This window comes from Salmo salar, chromosome ssa18 (assembly GCF_905237065.1).
Source record: "Salmo salar chromosome ssa18, Ssal_v3.1, whole genome shotgun sequence".
In the NCBI taxonomy this organism is placed as follows: Eukaryota; Metazoa; Chordata; class Actinopteri; order Salmoniformes; family Salmonidae; genus Salmo; species Salmo salar.
In genome coordinates, this window is record NC_059459.1 from 30733678 (window position 1) to 30752783 (window position 19106).

General features: G+C 47.9%; 1 protein-coding gene across 1 annotated transcript in view; it reads right to left on the minus strand.

Annotated features, from left to right (window-relative positions):
- Positions 1 to 1781: 1781 nt before the first annotated feature.
- Positions 1782 to 19106, minus strand: part of alox5a (arachidonate 5-lipoxygenase a) — a 29346-nt gene continuing 12021 nt past the window's right edge. The window contains exons 6-14 of the mRNA NM_001139832.1: positions 18659 to 18831; positions 18269 to 18415; positions 15250 to 15453; positions 14986 to 15072; positions 14079 to 14257; positions 7790 to 7911; positions 6940 to 7040; positions 2431 to 2601; positions 1782 to 2197 (exon numbers count right to left, since the gene is read on the minus strand). Of these exons, the coding sequence (NP_001133304.1) occupies positions 2018 to 2197; positions 2431 to 2601; positions 6940 to 7040; positions 7790 to 7911; positions 14079 to 14257; positions 14986 to 15072; positions 15250 to 15453; positions 18269 to 18415; positions 18659 to 18831 (1364 nt within the window). The 3' untranslated portion in view covers positions 1782 to 2017. The remainder of the gene's footprint in view (positions 2198 to 2430; positions 2602 to 6939; positions 7041 to 7789; positions 7912 to 14078; positions 14258 to 14985; positions 15073 to 15249; positions 15454 to 18268; positions 18416 to 18658; positions 18832 to 19106) is intronic.

The following is a 19106-nucleotide window of genomic DNA, read 5'->3' on the forward strand; positions in this document are numbered from 1 at the left end:
TGTTTGAATAAAGTATGTAGATTGAAAAACCAACCAAATAAAAATGAAAACCTTTAAACGGTTTGTTATTATGAATACCAGAATGTCTTCTTTCATTTTAGCTAGTGAATATGTGTCTCATATACAGTGGGGCAAAAAAGTATTTAGTCAGCCACCAATTGTGCAAGTTCTCCCACTTAAAAAGATGAGAGAGGCCTGTAATTTTCATCATAGGTACACGTCAACTATGACAGACAAAATGAGAAAAAAAATCCTGAAAATCACATTGTAGGATTTTTTATGAATTTATTTGCAAATTATGGTGGAAAATAAGTATTTGGTCACCTACAAACAAGCAAGATTTCTGGCTCTCACAGACCTGTAACTTCTTCTTTAAGAGGCTCCTCTGTCCTCCACTCGTTAACTGTATTAATGGCACCTGTTTGAAGTTGTTATCAGTATAAAAGACACCTGTCCACAACCTCAAACAGTCACACTCCAAACTCCACTATGGCCAAGACAGAAGAGCTGTCAAAGGACACCAGAAACAAAATTGTAGACCTGCACCAGGCTGGGAAGACTGAATCTGCAATAGGTAAGCAGCTTGGTTTGAAGAAATCAACTGTGGGAGCAATTATTAGGAAATGGAAGACATACAAGACCACTGATAATCTCCCTCGATCTGGGGCTCCACGCAAGATCTCACCCTGTGGGGTCAAAATGATCACAAGAACGATGAGCAAAAATCCCAGAACCACACGGGGGGACCTAGTGAATGACCTGCAGAGAGCTGGGACCAAAGTAACAAAGCCTACCATCAGTAACACACTACGCCGCCAGGGACTCAAATCCTGCAGTGCCAGACTTGTCCCACTGCTTAAGCCAGTACATGTCCAGGCCCGTCTGAAGTTTGCTAGAGAGCATTTGGATGATCCAGAAGAGGATTGGGAGAATGTCATATGGTCAGATGAAACCAAAATATAACTTTTTGGTAAAAACTCAACTTGTCGTGTTTGGAGGACAAAGAATGCTGAGTTGCATCCAAAGAACACCATACCTACTGTGAAGCATGGGGGTGGAAACATCATGCTTTGGGGCTGTTTTTCTGCAAAGGGACCAGGACGACTGATCCGTGTAAAGGAATGAATGAATGGGGCCATGTATCGTGAGATTTTGAGTGAAAACCTCCTTCCATCAGCAAGGGCATTGAAGATGAAACGTGGCTGGGTCTTTCAGCATGACAATGATCCCAAACACACCGCCCGGGCAATGAAGGAGTGGCTTCGTAAGAAGCATTTCAAGGTTCTGGAGTGGCCTAGCCAGTCTCCAGATCTCAACCCCATAGAACATCTTTGGAGGGAGTTGAAAGTCCATGTTGCCCAGCGACAGCCCCAAAACATCACTGCTCTAGAGGAGATCTGCATGGAGGAATGGGCCAAAATACCAGCAACAGTGTATGAAAACCTTGTGAAGACTTACAGAAAACGTTTGACCTGTGTCATTGCCAACAAAGGGTATATAGCAAAGTATTGAGATAAACTTTTGTTATTGACGAAATACTTATTTTCCACCATATTTTGCAAATAAATATATTAAAAATCCTACAATGTGATTTTCTGGGAAAAAAAATCTCATTTTGTCTGTCATAGTTGAAGTGTACCTATGATGAAACTTACAGTCCTCTCTCATCTTTTTAAGTGGGAGAACTTGCACAATTGGTGGCTGACTAAATACTTTTTTGCCCCACTGTACTTTCATTGTCACCAACAGTTTTACAGTACTATAAGGAGAAATAGAAAAGCACATTTTGAGAATTTTTATTTGACATTTGAATTGTACAACAATGATGATTCACTTTCTGTTTGTAAAAATCGCTGGCAAAAAAGTTGAATTGCATCAGTGGGTATGTGCTTATCATAGTACAATATACATACAGCACAGTATGTAAGAAACAACACCATAAATCACTGTTCACAATATCTCCCTCTCCCTCAGTCCCTCGCTCCCATCCTTCCTCTCACCCTCCTCCATCCCTCTCTCAGACAGCCACACTGTTAGGGATGCGGTCAGGAGAGAAGTAGTAGTAGGGTAGTTTCTTGCCTTCGTTGCGGATCTTGATGGCACTGCTGACCTCTGCCAGTCTCTTCCTGAATGATTCCATGGCCTCCTTCACAGGCTTCTCTATGAAGTGCTCATCTGGGTACATCCCCAGGAACAGCTGGGGAGAGGGAGAGGGAGGGAGGGAGGGAGGGAGGGAGGGAGAGGGAGGAGAGAGAGAGAGAGAGAGAGAGAGAGAGAGAGAGAGGTTGGAGTGCTTTCTTTAACATTCAGAATAAAAGCAGACAACCGTGTGTGTGTGCATGTGTTATGTGCATGTGTGTTGTGTGCGTGTGTTGTGTACGTGTGTTGTGTACGTGTGTTGTGTACGTGTGTTGTGTGTGGTGTGTTTACTTCATTCTCCTGGAACTGACTAAGGGCCCAGACAGCCCCTAGGTGCCAGCAGGACCGGCCGCGGTCAGGGAGACTCTCGATGATGAACTTCACATCTACCACCCCCTTTTGTGTGGGAGGAGGCTTCCGCATGGTGGGGGGCGCATTGGGGATCCACGAGCACCAGTCATACTGAAATACACAGAGTAGGCAGACATTAACATCTAAGGGAAGCTAGGTGGTACTCTCGTATGATGACACAGTGGATTGTGCAGTCAGATGGAACAGAGTAAATCATCATTTTAACGTCATAGATGTAGCCAGTGGTAACTTGTGGAATAGATACCGTCTGGAATGCGGTTTTAACCAATCAGCATTCAGGATTAGACCCACCCGTTGTATAATGTGGACCAATTGTCCAAAGCCTACCTGACTAAATAGCCTACCTGAGCAAATCTTACCTGTCTAAAGTCTACCGTACAAAAATCTAACCAAGGCTTGGATTCAATCAGATCGAGCATTGACCAGCCTTAACCAGCGTTGGCCGACATCTGCATAGCAGATGTTTTGTCGGTGTTGGAGGTAACAGCGGTATGAGCTGACATATCGGTGAGCGGCTGCTCTTGTGTGTCACAAACCACTCCCTTATTAGCCCTACTGCTTTAGAAGTTACAAACCACTTCCTTATTATCCCTACTGCATTAGAAGTTACAAACCACTCCCTTATTAGCCCTACTTCGTTAGTAGTTACAAACCACTCCCTTATTAACCTAACTGCTTTAGAAGTTACAAACCACTTCCTTATTAGCCCTACTGCGTTAGTAGTTACAAACCACTCCCTTATGACTCCTACTGCGTTAGAAGTTACAAACCACTTCCTTATTAACCCTACTGCGTTAGAAGTTACAAACCACTTCCTTATTAACCCTACTGCGTTAGAAGTTACAAACCACTCCCTTATTAACCCTACTGCGTTAGAAGTTACAAACCACTCCCTTATGATTCCTACTGCGTTAGAAGTTACAAACCACTTCCTTATGACCCCTACTGCATTAGAAGTTACAAACCACTCCCTTATGATTCCTACTGTGTTAGAAGTTACAAACCACTTCCTTATGACCCCTACTGCATTAAAAGTTACAAACCACTCCCGTATGATTCCTACTGCGTTAGAAGTTACAAACCACTTCTGTAATGAGTATCTTTAGGAGAAGTAGAGGAGTCAGGCGCAGGACACAGGGATCACAAAGTGCTATACAGAAACCCAGCCTAAAACCCCAAACAGCAAGCAATGCAGGTAAGGAAGCACGGTGGCTAGGAAAAACTCCCTAGGAAGGCCAGAACCTAGGAAGAAACCTAGAGAGGAACCAGGCTATGAGGGGTGGCCAGTCCTACTGCGTTAGAAGTTACAAACCACACCCTTATTAGCCCTACTTCGTTAGTAGTTACAAACCACTCCCTTATTAACCCAACTGCTTTAGAAGTTACAAACCACTTCCTTATTAGCCCTACTGCGTTAGTAGTTACAAACCACTCCCTTATGACTCCTACTGCGTTAGAAGTTACAAACCACTTCCTTATTAACCCTACTGCGTTAGTAGTTACAAACCACTCCCTTATGACTCCTACTGCGTTAGAAGTTACAAACCACTTCCTTATTAACCCTACTGCATTAGAAGTTACAAACCACTCCCTTATTAGCCCTACTGCGTTAGTAGTTACAAACCACTCCCTTATTAACCCAACTGCTTTAGAAGTTACAAACCACTTCCTTATTAGCCTACTGCGTTAGTAGTTACAAACCACTCCCTTATTAGCCCTACTGCGTTAGAAGTTACAAACCACTTCCTTATTAGCCCTACTGCGTTAGTAGTTACAAACCACTTCCTTATTAGCCCTACTTCGTTAGTAGTTACAAACCACTTCCTTATTAGCCCAACTGCTTTAGAAGTCACAAACCACTTCCTTATTAGCCCTACTGCTTTAGTAGTTACAAACGACTTCCTTATTAACCCTACTGCGTTAGAAGTTACAAACCACTTCCTTATTAACCCTACTGCGTTAGAAGTTACAAACCACTTCCTTATTAACCCTACTGCATTAGAAATTACAAACCACTCCCTTGTTAACCCTACTGCGTTAGAAGTTACAAACCACTTCCTTATTAACCCTACTGCATTAGAAGTTACAAACCACTCCCTTATGATTCCTACTGCGTTAGAAGTTACTAACCACTTCCTTATGACCCCTACTGCATTAGAAGTTACAAACCACTCCCTTATGATTCCTACTGCGTTAGAAGTTACAAACCACTTCCTTATGATCCCTACTGCATTAGAAGTTACAAACCACTCCCGTATGATTCCTACTGCGTTAGAAGTTACAAACCACTTCTGTAATGAGTATCTTTAGGAGAAGTAGAGGAGTCAGGCGCAGGACACAGGGATCAATGTAAACAAGCGTGTTTACTTGAAAAATCAATAAATCTTCTCCTAGGAAAATACATATTGCGGAGAAACACCTCCGACCACACAAAACAGGAAACAATCACTGACAAACAAACAAGAAATGCAGAGGTTTAAATAATGAACATAATTAGGGAAAATCAAAAACAGGTGTACACAATAAAGACAAAACCAAACGAACAGTGAAACATCGATCGGTGGCAACTAGTAAGCCGGTGAGTCGACCGCCGAACGCCGCCCGAACAAGGAGAGGGGCCGACTTCGGCGGGAGTCGTGACAACTTCCTTATTAACCCTACTGCGTTAGAAGTTACAAACCACTCCCTTATTATCCCTTCTGCATTAGAAGTTACAAACCACTTCCTTATTAACCCTACTGCATTAGAAGTTACAAACCACTCCCTTATTAACCCTACTGCATTAGAAGTTCAAACCACTTCCTTATTAACCCTACTGCATTAGAAGTTACAAACCACTCCCTTATTAACCCTACTGCATTAGAAGTTACAAACCACTTCCTTATTAACCCTACTGCATTAGAAGTTACAAACCACTTCCTTATGATCCCTATCAATCAAATTTCAATCAAATGTATTTATAAAGCCCTTCTTACATCAGCTGATGTCACAAAGTGCTATACAGAAACCCAGCGTAAAACCCCAAACAGCAAGCAATGCAGGTAAGGAAGCACGGTGGCTAGGAAAAACTCCCTAGGAAGGCCAGAACCTAGGAAGAAACCTAGAGAGGAACCAGGCTATGAGGGGTGGCCAGTCCTACTGCGTTAGTAGTTACAAACCACCTCCTCATTGACCCTACTGCGTTAGAAGTTACAAACCACCTCCTTATTAACCCTACTGCGTTAGAAGTTACAAACCACCTCCTTATTAACCCTACTGCGTTAGAAGTTACAAACCACTCCCTTATTAACCCTACTGCATTAGTAGTTACAAACCACTCCCTTATTAGCCCTACTGTGTTAGTAGTTACAAACCACTTTCTTATTAACCCTACTGCGTAAGTAGTTACAAACCACTCCCTTATTAGCCCTACTGCGTTAGTAGTTACAAACCACTTCCTTATTAACCCTACTGCGTTAGAAGTTACAAACCACTCCCTTATGAGTCCTACTGCGTTAGAAGTTACAAACCACTTCCTTATTAACCCTACTGCGTTAGAAGTTACAAACCACTCCCTTATGATTCCTACTGCGTTAGAAGTTACAAACCACTTCCTTATGACCCCTACTGCATTAGAAGTTACAAACCACTCCCTTATGATTCCTACTGCGTTAGAAGTTACAAACCACTTCTTATGACCCCTACTGCATTAGAAGTTACAAACCACTCCCGTATGATTCCTACTGGGTTTGAAGTTACAAACCACTTCCTTATGAGCCCTACTGCATTAGAAGTTACAAACCACTTCCTTATTAACCCTACTGCATTAGAAGTTTCAAACCACTTCCTTATTAACTCTACTGCATTAGAAGTTACAACCCACTTCATTATGATCCCTACTGCATTAGAAGTTACAAACCACTTCATTATGAACCCTACTGCATTAGAAGTTACAAACCACTTCATTATGAACCCTACTGCATTAGAAGTTACAAACCACTTCATTATGATCCCTACTGCATTAGAACTTACAAACCACTTCCTTATGACCCCTACTGCGTTAGAAGTTCAAAAACCGTCACTAGAAAGTGTAACCTCTATCAATGTTAGACATCATTATTAAGGTAATGCATGTTTTCATGTTCATTTGGATGGGGGGGGTTTATGCCTATCAATCTAATTTGAGTGTTTGAATTTGTAATGTGGTTGCATACACTTTTAACGCAGCTGCATGGGATTATAGTCGAGTGTGGTTTCATTGCATCCAATGGCACTGTCCTTGATAAGGTAACGCAGTGAGCCGCTTGTAGATTTCACAGCTCTAATGCTGTTCCACCTCCAACACCATTTTTTACATGAACATTGTAGTCATTTAGCAGACCTACAGTTAGACTGCCAAATCAACGCTATGCAGATGTCAATCTGATTGAATCTAGCCCTAAATGTTACCTGTCCGAAGTTGACAGCAGCATGGTGAGCAGAGGCAGTGAAGATGATGACAGTCAGGTACTCTGTGAGATCCTCACGTGTCTTCAGGGATTTGGGAAACTCTGCAGAAAAGTTTCCATATAATCCAGTCTAATGTTATTTGTCACATGCTTCATAAACAACAGGTGAATACCAACAGTGAAATGTTTACTTACGGGTCCATTTCCAACAATGCAGAGTTAAATTAAAAATAAATAGTGACATTAAATGACTCCTTGTCATTTTATTTATTTATTTTTAATTTAAACTTTATTTAACTAGGCAAGTCAGTTAAGAACAAATTCTTATTTACAATGACAGCCTACAACGGACAAACCCAGACGACGCTAGGCCAATTGTGCGCCGCCCTATGGGACTCCCAATCACGGCCGGTTGTGATACAGCCTGGATTCGAACCAGGGTCTGTAGTGATGCCTCAAGCACTGAGATGCGCCACTCGGGAGCCATAGAGTGCAGTGGTCAGCCCTTGCTTAACGCCAAGTTAAGTAAAACAAGTCGTTGGGCGCAACACAGGATGTTTAACAAGTCTTGTGGCGCAACACAGGATGTTTATTTTGACACTTGTTCCATCAGTGAGCCACTAACCAGTCCCTGACAGAGAGGCTATTGGCCAACTAAAAAGTTAAGTACATGTCTGTATACAACGGTGTCTGCATAGCTAAATATCGATAATGTTACTGCGTGGTCAGCTACGTCTTTCAACACAATCCAGAGAAATAAGAAGTGTGTATTTGTATTGCAGATAACTCAAATATTTTAAAGTAGGCTATGCCATTGTCGTGTTTGTTGGTTATTATGTGTTTGTACCCACCACAGCAATCAAGGTCCTGCATCCCAAAGCTGCAGACATCTTTAACGAATGCCTGGATCTCCTCATCCTTCTGTACTGTGTCGTCACTGTCGTAGTAGATACACACCACGTCCCACACAAAACTAGGGTCAAAATAAAATGTAGGCTTAGTTAGAATAATAGCTAGGGTTAGGGCTGATCAATGATGTGGACATGAAGCTAGGTTTAGGGTGAGGGCTGATCAATGATGTGGACATGAAGCTAGGTTTAGGGTGAGGGGCTGATCAATGATGTGGACATGAAGCTAGGTTTAGGGTTAGGGCTGATCAATGATGTGGACATGAAGCTAGGTTTAGGGTTAGGGCTGATCAATGATGTGGACATGAAGCTAGGTTTAGGGTTAGGGCTGATCAATGATGTGGACATGAAGCTAGGTTTAGGGTTAGGGCTGATCAATGATGTGGACATGAAGCTAGGTTTAGGGTTAGGGCTGATCAATGATGTGGACATGAAGCTAGGTTTAGGGTGAGGGCTGATCAATGATGTGGACATGAAGCTAGGTTTAGGGTGAGGGCTGATCAATGATGTGGACATGAAGCTAGGTTTAGGGTGAGGGCTGATCAATGATGTGGACATGAAGCTAGGTTTAGGGTGAGGGCTGATCAATGATGTGGACATGAAGCTAGGTTTAGGGTGAGGGCTGATCAATGATGTGGACATGGAGCTAGGGTGAGGGTTGAGCCAGCGTGTGGACATGAAGCTAGGGTGAGGGTTGAGCCAGCGTGTGGACATGAAGCTAGAGTGAGGGTTGAGCCAGCGTGTGGACATGAAGCTAGGAGGAGGGTTGAGCCAGTGTGTGGACATGAAGCTAGGGTGAGGGTTGAGCCAGCGTGTGGACATGGAGCTAGTGTGAGGGTTGAGCCAGCGTGTGGACATGAAGCTAGGGTGAGGGTTGAGCCAGCGTGTGGACATGAAGCTAGAGTGAGGGTTGAGCCAGCGTGTGGACATGAAGCTAGGGTGAGGGTTGAGCCAGTGTGTGGACATGAAGCTAGGGTGAGGGTTGAGCCAGTGTGTGGACATGAAGCTAGGGTGAGGGTTGAGCCAGTGTGTGGACATGAAGCTAGGGTGAGGGTTGAGCCAGTGTGTGGACATGAAGCTAGGGTGAGGACATGAAGCTAGTGGGGGTTGAGCCAGCGTGTGGACATGAAGCTAGGGTGAGGGTTGAGCCAGTGTGTGGACATGAAGCTAGGGTGAGGTTTGAGCCAGTGTGTGGTCATGAAGCTAGGAAGAGGGTTGAGCCAGTGTGTGGACATGAAGCTAGGGTGAGGGTTGAGCCAGCGTGTGGACATGAAGCTAGGGTGAGGGTTGAGCCAGCGTGTGGACATGAAGCTAGAGTGAGGGTTGAGCCAGCGTGTGGACATGAAGCTAGGAGGAGGGTTGAGCCAGTGTGTGGACATGAAGCTAGGGTGAGGGTTGAGCCAGTGTGTGGACATGAAGCTAGGGTGAGGACATGAAGCTAGGGTGAGGGTTGAGCCACCGTGTGGACATGAAGCTAGGGTGAGGGTTGAGCCAGCGTGTGGACATGGAGCTAGTGTGAGGGTTGAGCCAGCGTGTGGACATGAAGCTAGGGTGAGGGTTGAGCCAGCGTGTGGACATGAAGCTAGAGTGAGGGTTGAGCCAGCGTGTGGACATGAAGCTAGGGTGAGAATTGAGCCAGTGTGTGGACATGAAGCTAGGGTGAGGGTTGAGCCAGTGTGTGGACATGAAGCTAGGGTGAGGGTTGAGCCAGTGTGTGGACATGAAGCTAGGGTGAGGGTTGAGCCAGTGTGTGGACATGAAGCTAGTGTGAGAGTTGAGCCAGTGTGTGGACATGAAGCTAGGGTGAGGGTTGAGCCAGTGTGTGGACATGAAGCTAGGGTGAGGACATGAAGCTAGTGGGGGTTGAGCCAGCGTGTGGACATGAAGCTAGGGTGAGGGTTGAGCCAGTGTGTGGACATGAAGCTAGGGTAAGGTTTGAGCCAGTGTGTGGTCATGAAGCTAGGGTGAGGGTTGAGCCAGTGTGTGGACATGAAGCGAGAGGGAGGGTTGAGCCAGTGTGTGGACATGAAGCTAGGGTGAGGGTTGAGCCAGTGTGTGGACATGAAGCTAGGGTGAGGGTTGAGCCAGTGTGTGGACATGAAGCTAGGGTGAGGACATGAAGCTAGGTTGAGGGTTGAGCCAGCGTGTGGACATGAAGCTAGGAGAGGGTTGAGCCAGTGTGTGGACATGAAGCTAGGGTGAGGACATGAAGCTAGGGTGAGGGTTGAGCCAGTGTGTGGACATGAAGCTAGGGTGAGGGTTGAGCCAGCGTGTGGACATGAAGCTAGGGAGAGGGTTGAGCCAGTGTGTGGTCATGAAGCTAGGGAGAGGGTTGAGCCAGCGTGTGGACATGAAGCTAGGGTGAGGGTTGAGCCAGTGTGTGGACATGAATCTAGAGGGAGGGTTGAGCCAGTGTGTGGACATGAAGCTAGGGTGAGGGGTGAGCCAGTGTGTGGACATGAAGCTAGGGTGAGGGGTTGAGCCAGTGTGTGGACATGAAGCTAGGGTGAGGACATGAAGCTAGGATGAGGGTTGAGCCAGCGTGTGGACATGAAGCTAGGATGAGGGTTGAGCCAGCGTGTGGACATGAAGCTAGGGTGAGGGTTGAGCCAGTGTGTGGACATGAAGCTAGGCTGAGGGTTGAGCCAGTGTGTGGACATGAAGCTAGGGTGAGGACATGAAGCTAGGGTAGGGTTGAGCCAGTGTGTGGACATGAAGCGAGGGTGAGGGTTGAGCCAGCGTGTGGACATGAAGCTAGGGTGAGGGTTGAGCCAGCGTGTGGACATGAAGCTAGGGTGAGGGTTGAGCCAGTGTGTGGACATGAAGCTAGGGTGAGGGTTGAGCCAGTGTGTGGACATGAAGCTAGGGTGAGGGTTGAGCCAGCGTGTGGACATGAAGCTAGGTTGAGGGTTGAGCCAGTGTGTGGAAATGAAGCTAGGATGAGGACATGAAGCTAGGGTGAGGGTTGAGCCAGCGTGTGGACATGAAGCTAGGGTGAGGACTGAGCCAGCGTGTGGACATGGAGCTAGGGTGAGGGTTGAGCCAGCGTGTAGACATGAAGCTAGGGTGAGGGTTGAGCCAGCGTGTGGACATGAAGCTAGGGTGAGGGTTGAGCCAGTGTGTGGACATGAAGCTAGGGTGAGGGTTGAGCCAGTGTGTGGACATGAAGCTAGGGTGAGGGTTGAGCCAGCGTGTGGACATGAAGCTAGGTTGAGGGTTGAGCCAGTGTGTGGAAATGAAGCTAGGGTGAGGACATGAAGCTAGGGTGAGGGTTGAGCCAGCGTGTGGACATGAAGCTAGGGTGAGGACTGAGCCAGCGTGTGGACATGGAGCTAGGGTGAGGGTTGAGCCAGCGTGTAGACATGAAGCTAGGGTGAGGGTTGAGCCAGCGTGTGGACATGAAGCTAGGGTGAGGGTTGAGCCAGCGTGTGGACATGAAGCTAGGGTGAGGGTTGAGCCAGTGTGTGGACATGAAGCTAGGGTGAGGACATGAAGCTAGTGGGGGTTGAGCCAGCGTGTGGACATGAAGCTAGGGTGAGGGTTGAGCCAGTGTGTGGACATGAAGCTAGGGTAAGGTTTGAGCCAGTGTGTGGTCATGAAGCTAGGGTGAGGGTTGAGCCAGTGTGTGGACATGAAGCTAGGGTGAGGGTTGAGCCAGCGTGTGGACATGAAGCTAGGGTGAGGGTTGAGCCAGTGTGTGGACATGAAGCTAGGGTGAGGGTTGAGCCAGTGTGTGGACATGAAGCTAGGGTGAGGGTTGAGCCAGTGTGTGGACATGAAGCTAGGGTGAGGGTTGAGCCAGTGTGTGGACATGAAGCTAGGGTGAGAGTTGAGCCAGTGTGTGGACATGAAGCTAGGGTGAGGGTTGAGCCAGTGTGTGGACATGAAGCTAGGGTGAGGGTTGAGCCAGTGTGTGGACATGAAGCTAGGGTGAGGACATGAAGCTAGGTTGAGGGTTGAGCCAGCGTGTGGACATGAAGCTAGGAGAGGGTTGAGCCAGTGTGTGGACATGAAGCTAGGGTGAGGACATGAAGCTAGGGTGAGGGTTGAGCCAGTGTGTGGACATGAATCTAGAGGGAGGGTTGAGCCAGTGTGTGGACATGAAGCTAGGGTGAGGGTTGAGCCAGTGTGTGGACATGAAGCTAGGATGAGGGTTGAGCCAGCGTGTGGACATGAAGCTAGGATGAGGGTTGAGCCAGCGTGTGGACATGAAGCTAGGGTGAGGGTTGAGCCAGTGTGTGGACATGAAGCTAGGCTGAGGGTTGAGCCAGTGTGTGGACATGAAGCTAGGGTGAGGACATGAAGCTAGGGTAGGGTTGAGCCAGTGTGTGGACATGAAGCGAGGGTGAGGGTTGAGCCAGCGTGTGGACATGAAGCTAGGGTGAGGGTTGAGCCAGCGTGTGGACATGAAGCTAGGGTGAGGGTTGAGCCAGTGTGTGGACATGAAGCTAGGGTGAGGGTTGAGCCAGTGTGTGGACATGAAGCTAGGGTGAGGGTTGAGCCAGCGTGTGGACATGAAGCTAGGTTGAGGGTTGAGCCAGTGTGTGGAAATGAAGCTAGGGTGAGGACATGAAGCTAGGGTGAGGGTTGAGCCAGCGTGTGGACATGAAGCTAGGGTGAGGACTGAGCCAGCGTGTGGACATGGAGCTAGGGTGAGGGTTGAGCCAGCGTGTAGACATGAAGCTAGGGTGAGGGTTGAGCCAGCGTGTGGACATGAAGCTAGGGTGAGGGTTGAGCCAGCGTGTGGACATGAAGCTAGGGTGAGGGTTGAGCCAGCGTGTGGACATGAAGCTAGGGTAAGGGTTGAGCCAGCGTGTGGACATGGAGCTAGGGTGAGGGTTGAGCCAGCGTGTGGACATGAAGCTAGGGTGAGGGTTGAGCCAGTGTGTGGACATGAAGCTAGGGTGAGGGTTGAGCCAGTGTGTGGACATGAAGCTAGGGTGAGGGTTGAGCCAGCGTGTGGACATGAAGCTAGGCAGAGGGTTGAGCCAGTGTGTGGACATGAAGCTAGGAGGAGGGTTGAGCCAGTGTGTGGACATGAAGCTAGGGTGAGGACATGAAGCTAGAGGGAGGGTTGAGCCAGTGTGTGGACATGAAGCTAGGGTGAGGGTTGAGCCAGCGTGTGGACATGAAGCTAGAGTGAGGGTTGAGCCAGCGTGTGGACATGAAGCTAGGGTGAGGGTTGAGCCAGCGTTTGGACATGAAGCTAGGGTGAGGGTTGAGCCAGTGTGTGGACATGAAGCTAGGGTGAGGGTTGAGCCAGTGTGTGGACATGAAGCTAGGGTGAGGGTTGAGCCAGCGTGTGGACATGAAGCTAGGGTGAGGGTTGAGCCAGTGTGTGGACATGAAGCTAGGAGGAGGGTTGAGCCAGCGTGTGGACATGGAGCTAGGGTGAGGGTTGAGCCAGCGTGTGGACATGAAGCTAGGGTGAGGGTTGAGCCAGCGTGTGGACATGAAGCTAGGAGGAGGGTTGAGCCAGCGTGTGGACATGGAGCTAGTGTGAGGGTTGAGCCAGTGTGTGGACATGAAGCTAGGTGGAGGGTTGAGCCAGCGTGTGGACATGAAGCTAGGGTGAGGGTTGAGCCAGTGTGTGGACATGGAGCTAGGGTGAGGGTTGAGCCAGCGTGTGGACATGGAGCTAGGGTGAGGGTTGAGCCAGCGTGTGGACATGAAGCTAAGGTGAGGGTTGAGCCAGTGTGTGGACATGAAGCTAGAGTGAGGGTTGAGCCAGTGTGTGGACATGGAGCTAGGGTGAGGGTTGAGCCAGCGTGTGGACATGGAGCTAGGGTGAGGGTTGAGCCAGTGTGTGGACATGAAGCTAGGGTGAGGGTTGAGCCAGTGTGTGGACATGGAGCTAGGGTGAGGGTTGAGCCAGCGTGTGGACATGGAGCTAGGGTGAGGGTTGAGCCAGTGTGTGGACATGGAGCTAGGGTGAGGGTTGAGCCAGCGTGTGGACATGGAGCTAGGGTGAGGGTTGAGCCAGTGTGTGGACATGAAGCTAGGGTGAGGGTTGAGCCAGTGTGTGGACATGAAGCTAGGGTGAGGGTTGAGCCAGTGTGTTGACATGGAGCTAGGGTGAGGGTTGAGCCAGCGTGTGGACATGGAGCTAGGGTGAGGGTTGAGCCATCGTGTGGACATGAAGCTAGGGTGAGGGTTGAGCCACCACCTGGCATCTCTTCCTGGTGATAGGTCTGGTCCCCCCCCCCCCACACACCCCCCTATGACCTCTGACCTCTTGGTGGCATCCCAGACCCTGTTCCCGTCATCTCTGTAGTAGTAGTAGGGTAGGTCCTTAGGGCTGTCCACCCCGCGCGCCTTAATGGCATCAGGGAAACATAGAGATCTGAAGGTCAGTGACCTCATAGCCTTCTGGATCATCTCAACATGACCTCCACCTCCTGTACCGTTGGCCTGAGGAGAGACAGACACATTACCTGTACCGTTGGCCTGAGGAGAGACAGACACATTACCTGTACCGTTGGCCTGAGGAGAGACAGACACATTAACTGTACCGTTGATCTGAGGAGAGACAGACACATTAACTGTACCGTTGGCCTGGGGAGAGACAGACACATTAACTGTAACGTTGATCTGGGGAGAGACAGACACATTAACTGTACCATTGGCCTGAGGAGAGACAGACACATTAACTGTACCGTTGGCCTGAGGAGAGACAGACACATTAACTGTACCGTTGGCCTGAGGAGAGACAGACACATTAACTGTACCGTTGGCCTGAGGAGAGACAGACACATTAACTGTACCATTGGCCTGAGGAGAGACAGACACATTAACTGTACCGTTGGCCTGAGGAGAGACAGACACATTAACTGTACCGTTGGCCTGAGGAGAGACAGACACATTAACTGTACCGTTGGCCTGAGGAGAGACAGACACATTAACTGTACCGTTGATCTGAGGAGAGACAGACACATTAACTGTACCTTTTGGCCTGAGGAGAGACAGACACATTAACTGTACCTTTTGGCCTGAGGAGAGACAGACACATTAACTGTACCGTTGATCTGAGGAGAGACAGACACATTAAATGTACCGTTGGCATGAGGAGAGACAGACACATTAACTGAATCTGTCTATGTCTCTGTCTCTCTCGCTCTCAAACACACACACGTTCTCACCTTATCAAAGATGCCAAACTCACAGATGAGTTGCTCTCTGGCCTTGGTGTTGATGGCGATGGTGAAACGAATGTGAGGAAGGAGCAACTAAAGTAGGACAGACCATCAGTGAGTCAACCAATCGATCAATCAATCAATCAGTACATTTATAACTAACCAATCCATGAATCAATGAGTTAAAGAATCAACCTATCAATGAATCAACTATTCAGTCACATTAGCAGGAACAAAACTCAAGCACAGACTGACGTGTAGTTGGTGTACCTTATATGCAGGGTGTATAGCAGGAAGCTGTCTGAACATGGCCACTCCAAACACCTCCGAGACCAGGTGAGTCCTCAGAAGGTGTGTGACTGTCTGGTGGATGTGGAAGTCAGAGGAGCGGACCCAGATCTTAGCTAGCATCCAGTCATACTGACCATCACTGGGCAGGAAGATAGGGTTGTCCTTCCCTGGAGTCTGACCCAGCTAGGAGACAGAGAGGAGGAGGAGGAGGAGGAGGACGAGAGGGAGAATGAGGCAGAGGGGGAGGGGCAGGATGAAGGGGAGGAAGAGAGAGAGGAAGAACATGGCAGGAGGAGAGGAGAGGTATGTTTTAGTAGATGGTGAAGAAACATGTGAAGTAAGCTTATGGGTCATTCCATCAATTCGTTGCCTTTTGAAAAGTGCAATCAACTTTTAAACTTATTTTAACATTCTGTCATAAAGAGCACATGTTCAACTTGATAAAAAACACGTTTTCCCATCTCAAGAGATAAAAAAAAGTAGCAGCATGTTAAATGTGCAACCAGAGGAAAAGAAAACTCTAGATCACCTTTACTCCACTCACAGAGACGCCTACAAAACAAGTTCTCATTTACAACTGTGACCTGGTCAAGATAAAGCAAAGCAGTGTGACACAAACAACAACACAGAGTTACACATGGAATAAACAAACGTACAGTCAATAACACAATAGAAAAAGTCTACATACAGTGTGTGCAAATGGCGTGAGGAGGTAAGGCAATAAATACGCCATAGTAGATGCAAAGCTACAGGACTGTTTTGCTAGCACACACTAAAATATGTTCCGGGATTCTTCTTATGGCATTGAGGAGTACACCACATCAGTCATTGACTTCATCAATAAGTGCATCGATGACGTCGTCCCCACAGTGACCGTATGTACATACCCCAACCAGAAGCCATGGATTACAGGCAACATCCGCACTAAGCTAAAGGCTAGAGCTGCCGCTTTCAAGGAGCGAGACTCTAACCCAGAAGCTTATAAGAAATCCCGCTATGCCCTCCGACGATCCATCAAACAGGCAAAGCATCAATACAGGACTAAGATCGAATCGTACTACACCAGCTCCGATGCTCGTCGGACGTGGCAGGGCTTGCAAACCATTACAGACTACAAAGGGAAGTACAGATCCGAGAGCTGCCCAGTGATACGAGCGTACCAGACGAGCTAAACTACTTCTATGCTCGCTTCGAGACAAATAACACTGAAGCATGCATGAGAGCACCAGCTGTTCCAGACGACTGTGTGATCACGCTCTCCACAGCCGATGTGGGTAAGACCTTTAAACAGGTCAACATTCACAAGGTCGTAGGGCCAGACGGATTACCAGGACGTGTACTGCGAGCATGGGCTGACCAACTGGAAAGTGTCTTCACTGACATTTTCAAGCTCTCCCTGTCTGAGTCTGTAATACCAACATGTTTTAAGCAGACCACCATAGTCCCTGTGCCCAAGAACACAACACTTAGGTAACCTGCCTAAATGACTACCGACCCGTAGCGCTCACGTCTGTAGCCATGAAGTGCTTTGAAAGGCTGGTCATGGCTCACATCAACGCCCTTATCCCAGAAACCCTAGACCCACTCCAATTTGCATACTGCCCTAACAGATCCACAGATGATGAAATCTCTATTGCACTCCACACTGCCCTTTCCCACCTGGACAAAAGGAACACCTATGTGAGAATGCTATTCTTTGACTACAGCTCAACATTCAACATCATAGTGCCCTCAAAGCTCATCAACAAGCTAAGGACCCTGGGACTAAACACCTCCCTCTGCAACTGGATCCAGGACTTCTTAACGGGCCGCCCCAAGGTGGTAAGGGTAGGTAACAACACATCCGCCATGCTGATCCTCAACACAGGGGCTCCTCAGGGGTGCGTGCTCAGTCCCCTCCTGTACTCCCTGTTCACTCATGACTGCATGGCCAGGCACGACTCCAACACCATCATTACATTTCCAGATGACACAACAGTGGTAGGCCTGATTACCGACAACGATGAGACCTGACCATGTGGTGCAAGGACAACAACCTATCCCTCAACCTGGTTAAGACAAATGAGATGATTGTGGACTACAGGAAAAGGAGGACCGAGCACGCCCCTATTCTCATCGACAAGGCTGAAGTGAAGCAGGTTGAGAGCTTCAAGTTCCTTGGTGTCCACATCACCAACAAACTAACATGGTCCAAGCACACCAAGACAGTCGTGAAGAGGGCACGATAAAACCTATTCCCCCTCAGGAGACTGAAAAGATTTGGCATGGGTCCTCAGATCCTTAAAAGGTTTAACAGCTGCACCATCGAGAGCATCCTGACGGGTTGCATCACTGCCTGGTATGGCAACTGCTCGGCCTCCGACCGCAAGGCACTACAGAGGGTAGTGCGTACGGCCCAGTACATCACCGGGGCCAAGTTTCCTGTCATCCAGGACCTCTATACCAGGCTGTGTCAGAGGGAGGCCCTATTTTGTCAAAGACTCCTGCTACCCTAGTCATAGACTGCTCTCTCTGCTACCACACGGCAAGCGGTACCGGAGCGCCAAGTCTAGGTCCAAGATGCTTCTAAACAGCTTCTACCCCCAAGCCAATCACTATTCACATTAAATAATTAATAATCTTCAGAAATGACTATCAAAGCAACAAAATAACTAGGGCTTTACAATGATGGTGAAACTTGGATAACTTTTGGGATTAAGTTGGTTAAAATCTTCCTAGAAGTGACAAAGGGTTGACAGAGGGACACTTTAGCAAGCCTTTATTCCCTTTTTTAAAAATTTTTTTATATGAAATATTTGTGCACAATTTCTACTTAAGATATCAAAGGGATGCAAAAACCACTAATTTTGTGGAACGACCCTTATAACAATTGACAAAAGGACAAACTTTACACTATTATGACACAAACAGTTGTTCAGCTGAGCTATTTGGCTAATGGCTTGGGTTAACACTAGCCAACTGCTCCCTAGTGTTTATCTAAGCACATAGAGTAGCCTACCTGTATGGCCAGAGGCAGGATCTTGCTCTGGCTGTTGTTGTACAGCAGACAGATAGGAGCAGCCAGGTACTGTAGAGTACAGGGGTCTGTACTGTTGGGACTGATGTCTTCCATCAACTCATAGTCTGCTAGGTAGATGTTACCAGCCTGCAAACAACACATAATACAAGGGGTGAATGTCTTAGAATTAACCTCCGAGTCTGTCTTTCTGAATGCCTTGTCTATTTGTGTGTACAATCTGTCACAGGTACAGTGAGTGGATGTGATGTGTGCATGCATGTGTATATGCTTGCACAACTGTGTGCAGGTGTCATGTGACATGTGTGTGTATCAGTCATAGAATTAGGAATTAGAATAATTGAATAGGATCTCTATGGGTTCAGTCTCTACCTTGATCTCCTCCTCCAGAGTCATCTCTCTCTCCAGACAGTCTTCCACCATGTTGTGTGTAACAGGGAACTTCTCTGGCAGCTTGGTGCACTTCTGGATCATCACTGGGTTACAGCCGTTCAGGTACTGGTAGCCAAACATAAAGTCCTCTTTCCAGTGCTGCATCACATACTCTAGGATAGGGGGAGGGGAGGAGAGGAGAGGAGAGGAGAGGAGAGGAGAGGAGAGGAGAGGAGAGGAGAGGAGAGGAGAGGAGAGGAGAGGAGAGGAGAGGAGAGGAGAGGAGAGGAGAGGAGAGGAGAGGAGAGGAGAGGAGAGGAAAAGGGATGGGAGGGGGAGGGGAGGGGAGGGGAGGGGTGGGGGGAGAAGAGGAGGAGAGGAGAGGAGAAGAGAGAATGAGAGTGGAGGAGGAGGGGAGGAGGAGAGGAGAAGAGAATTATGATTGCAG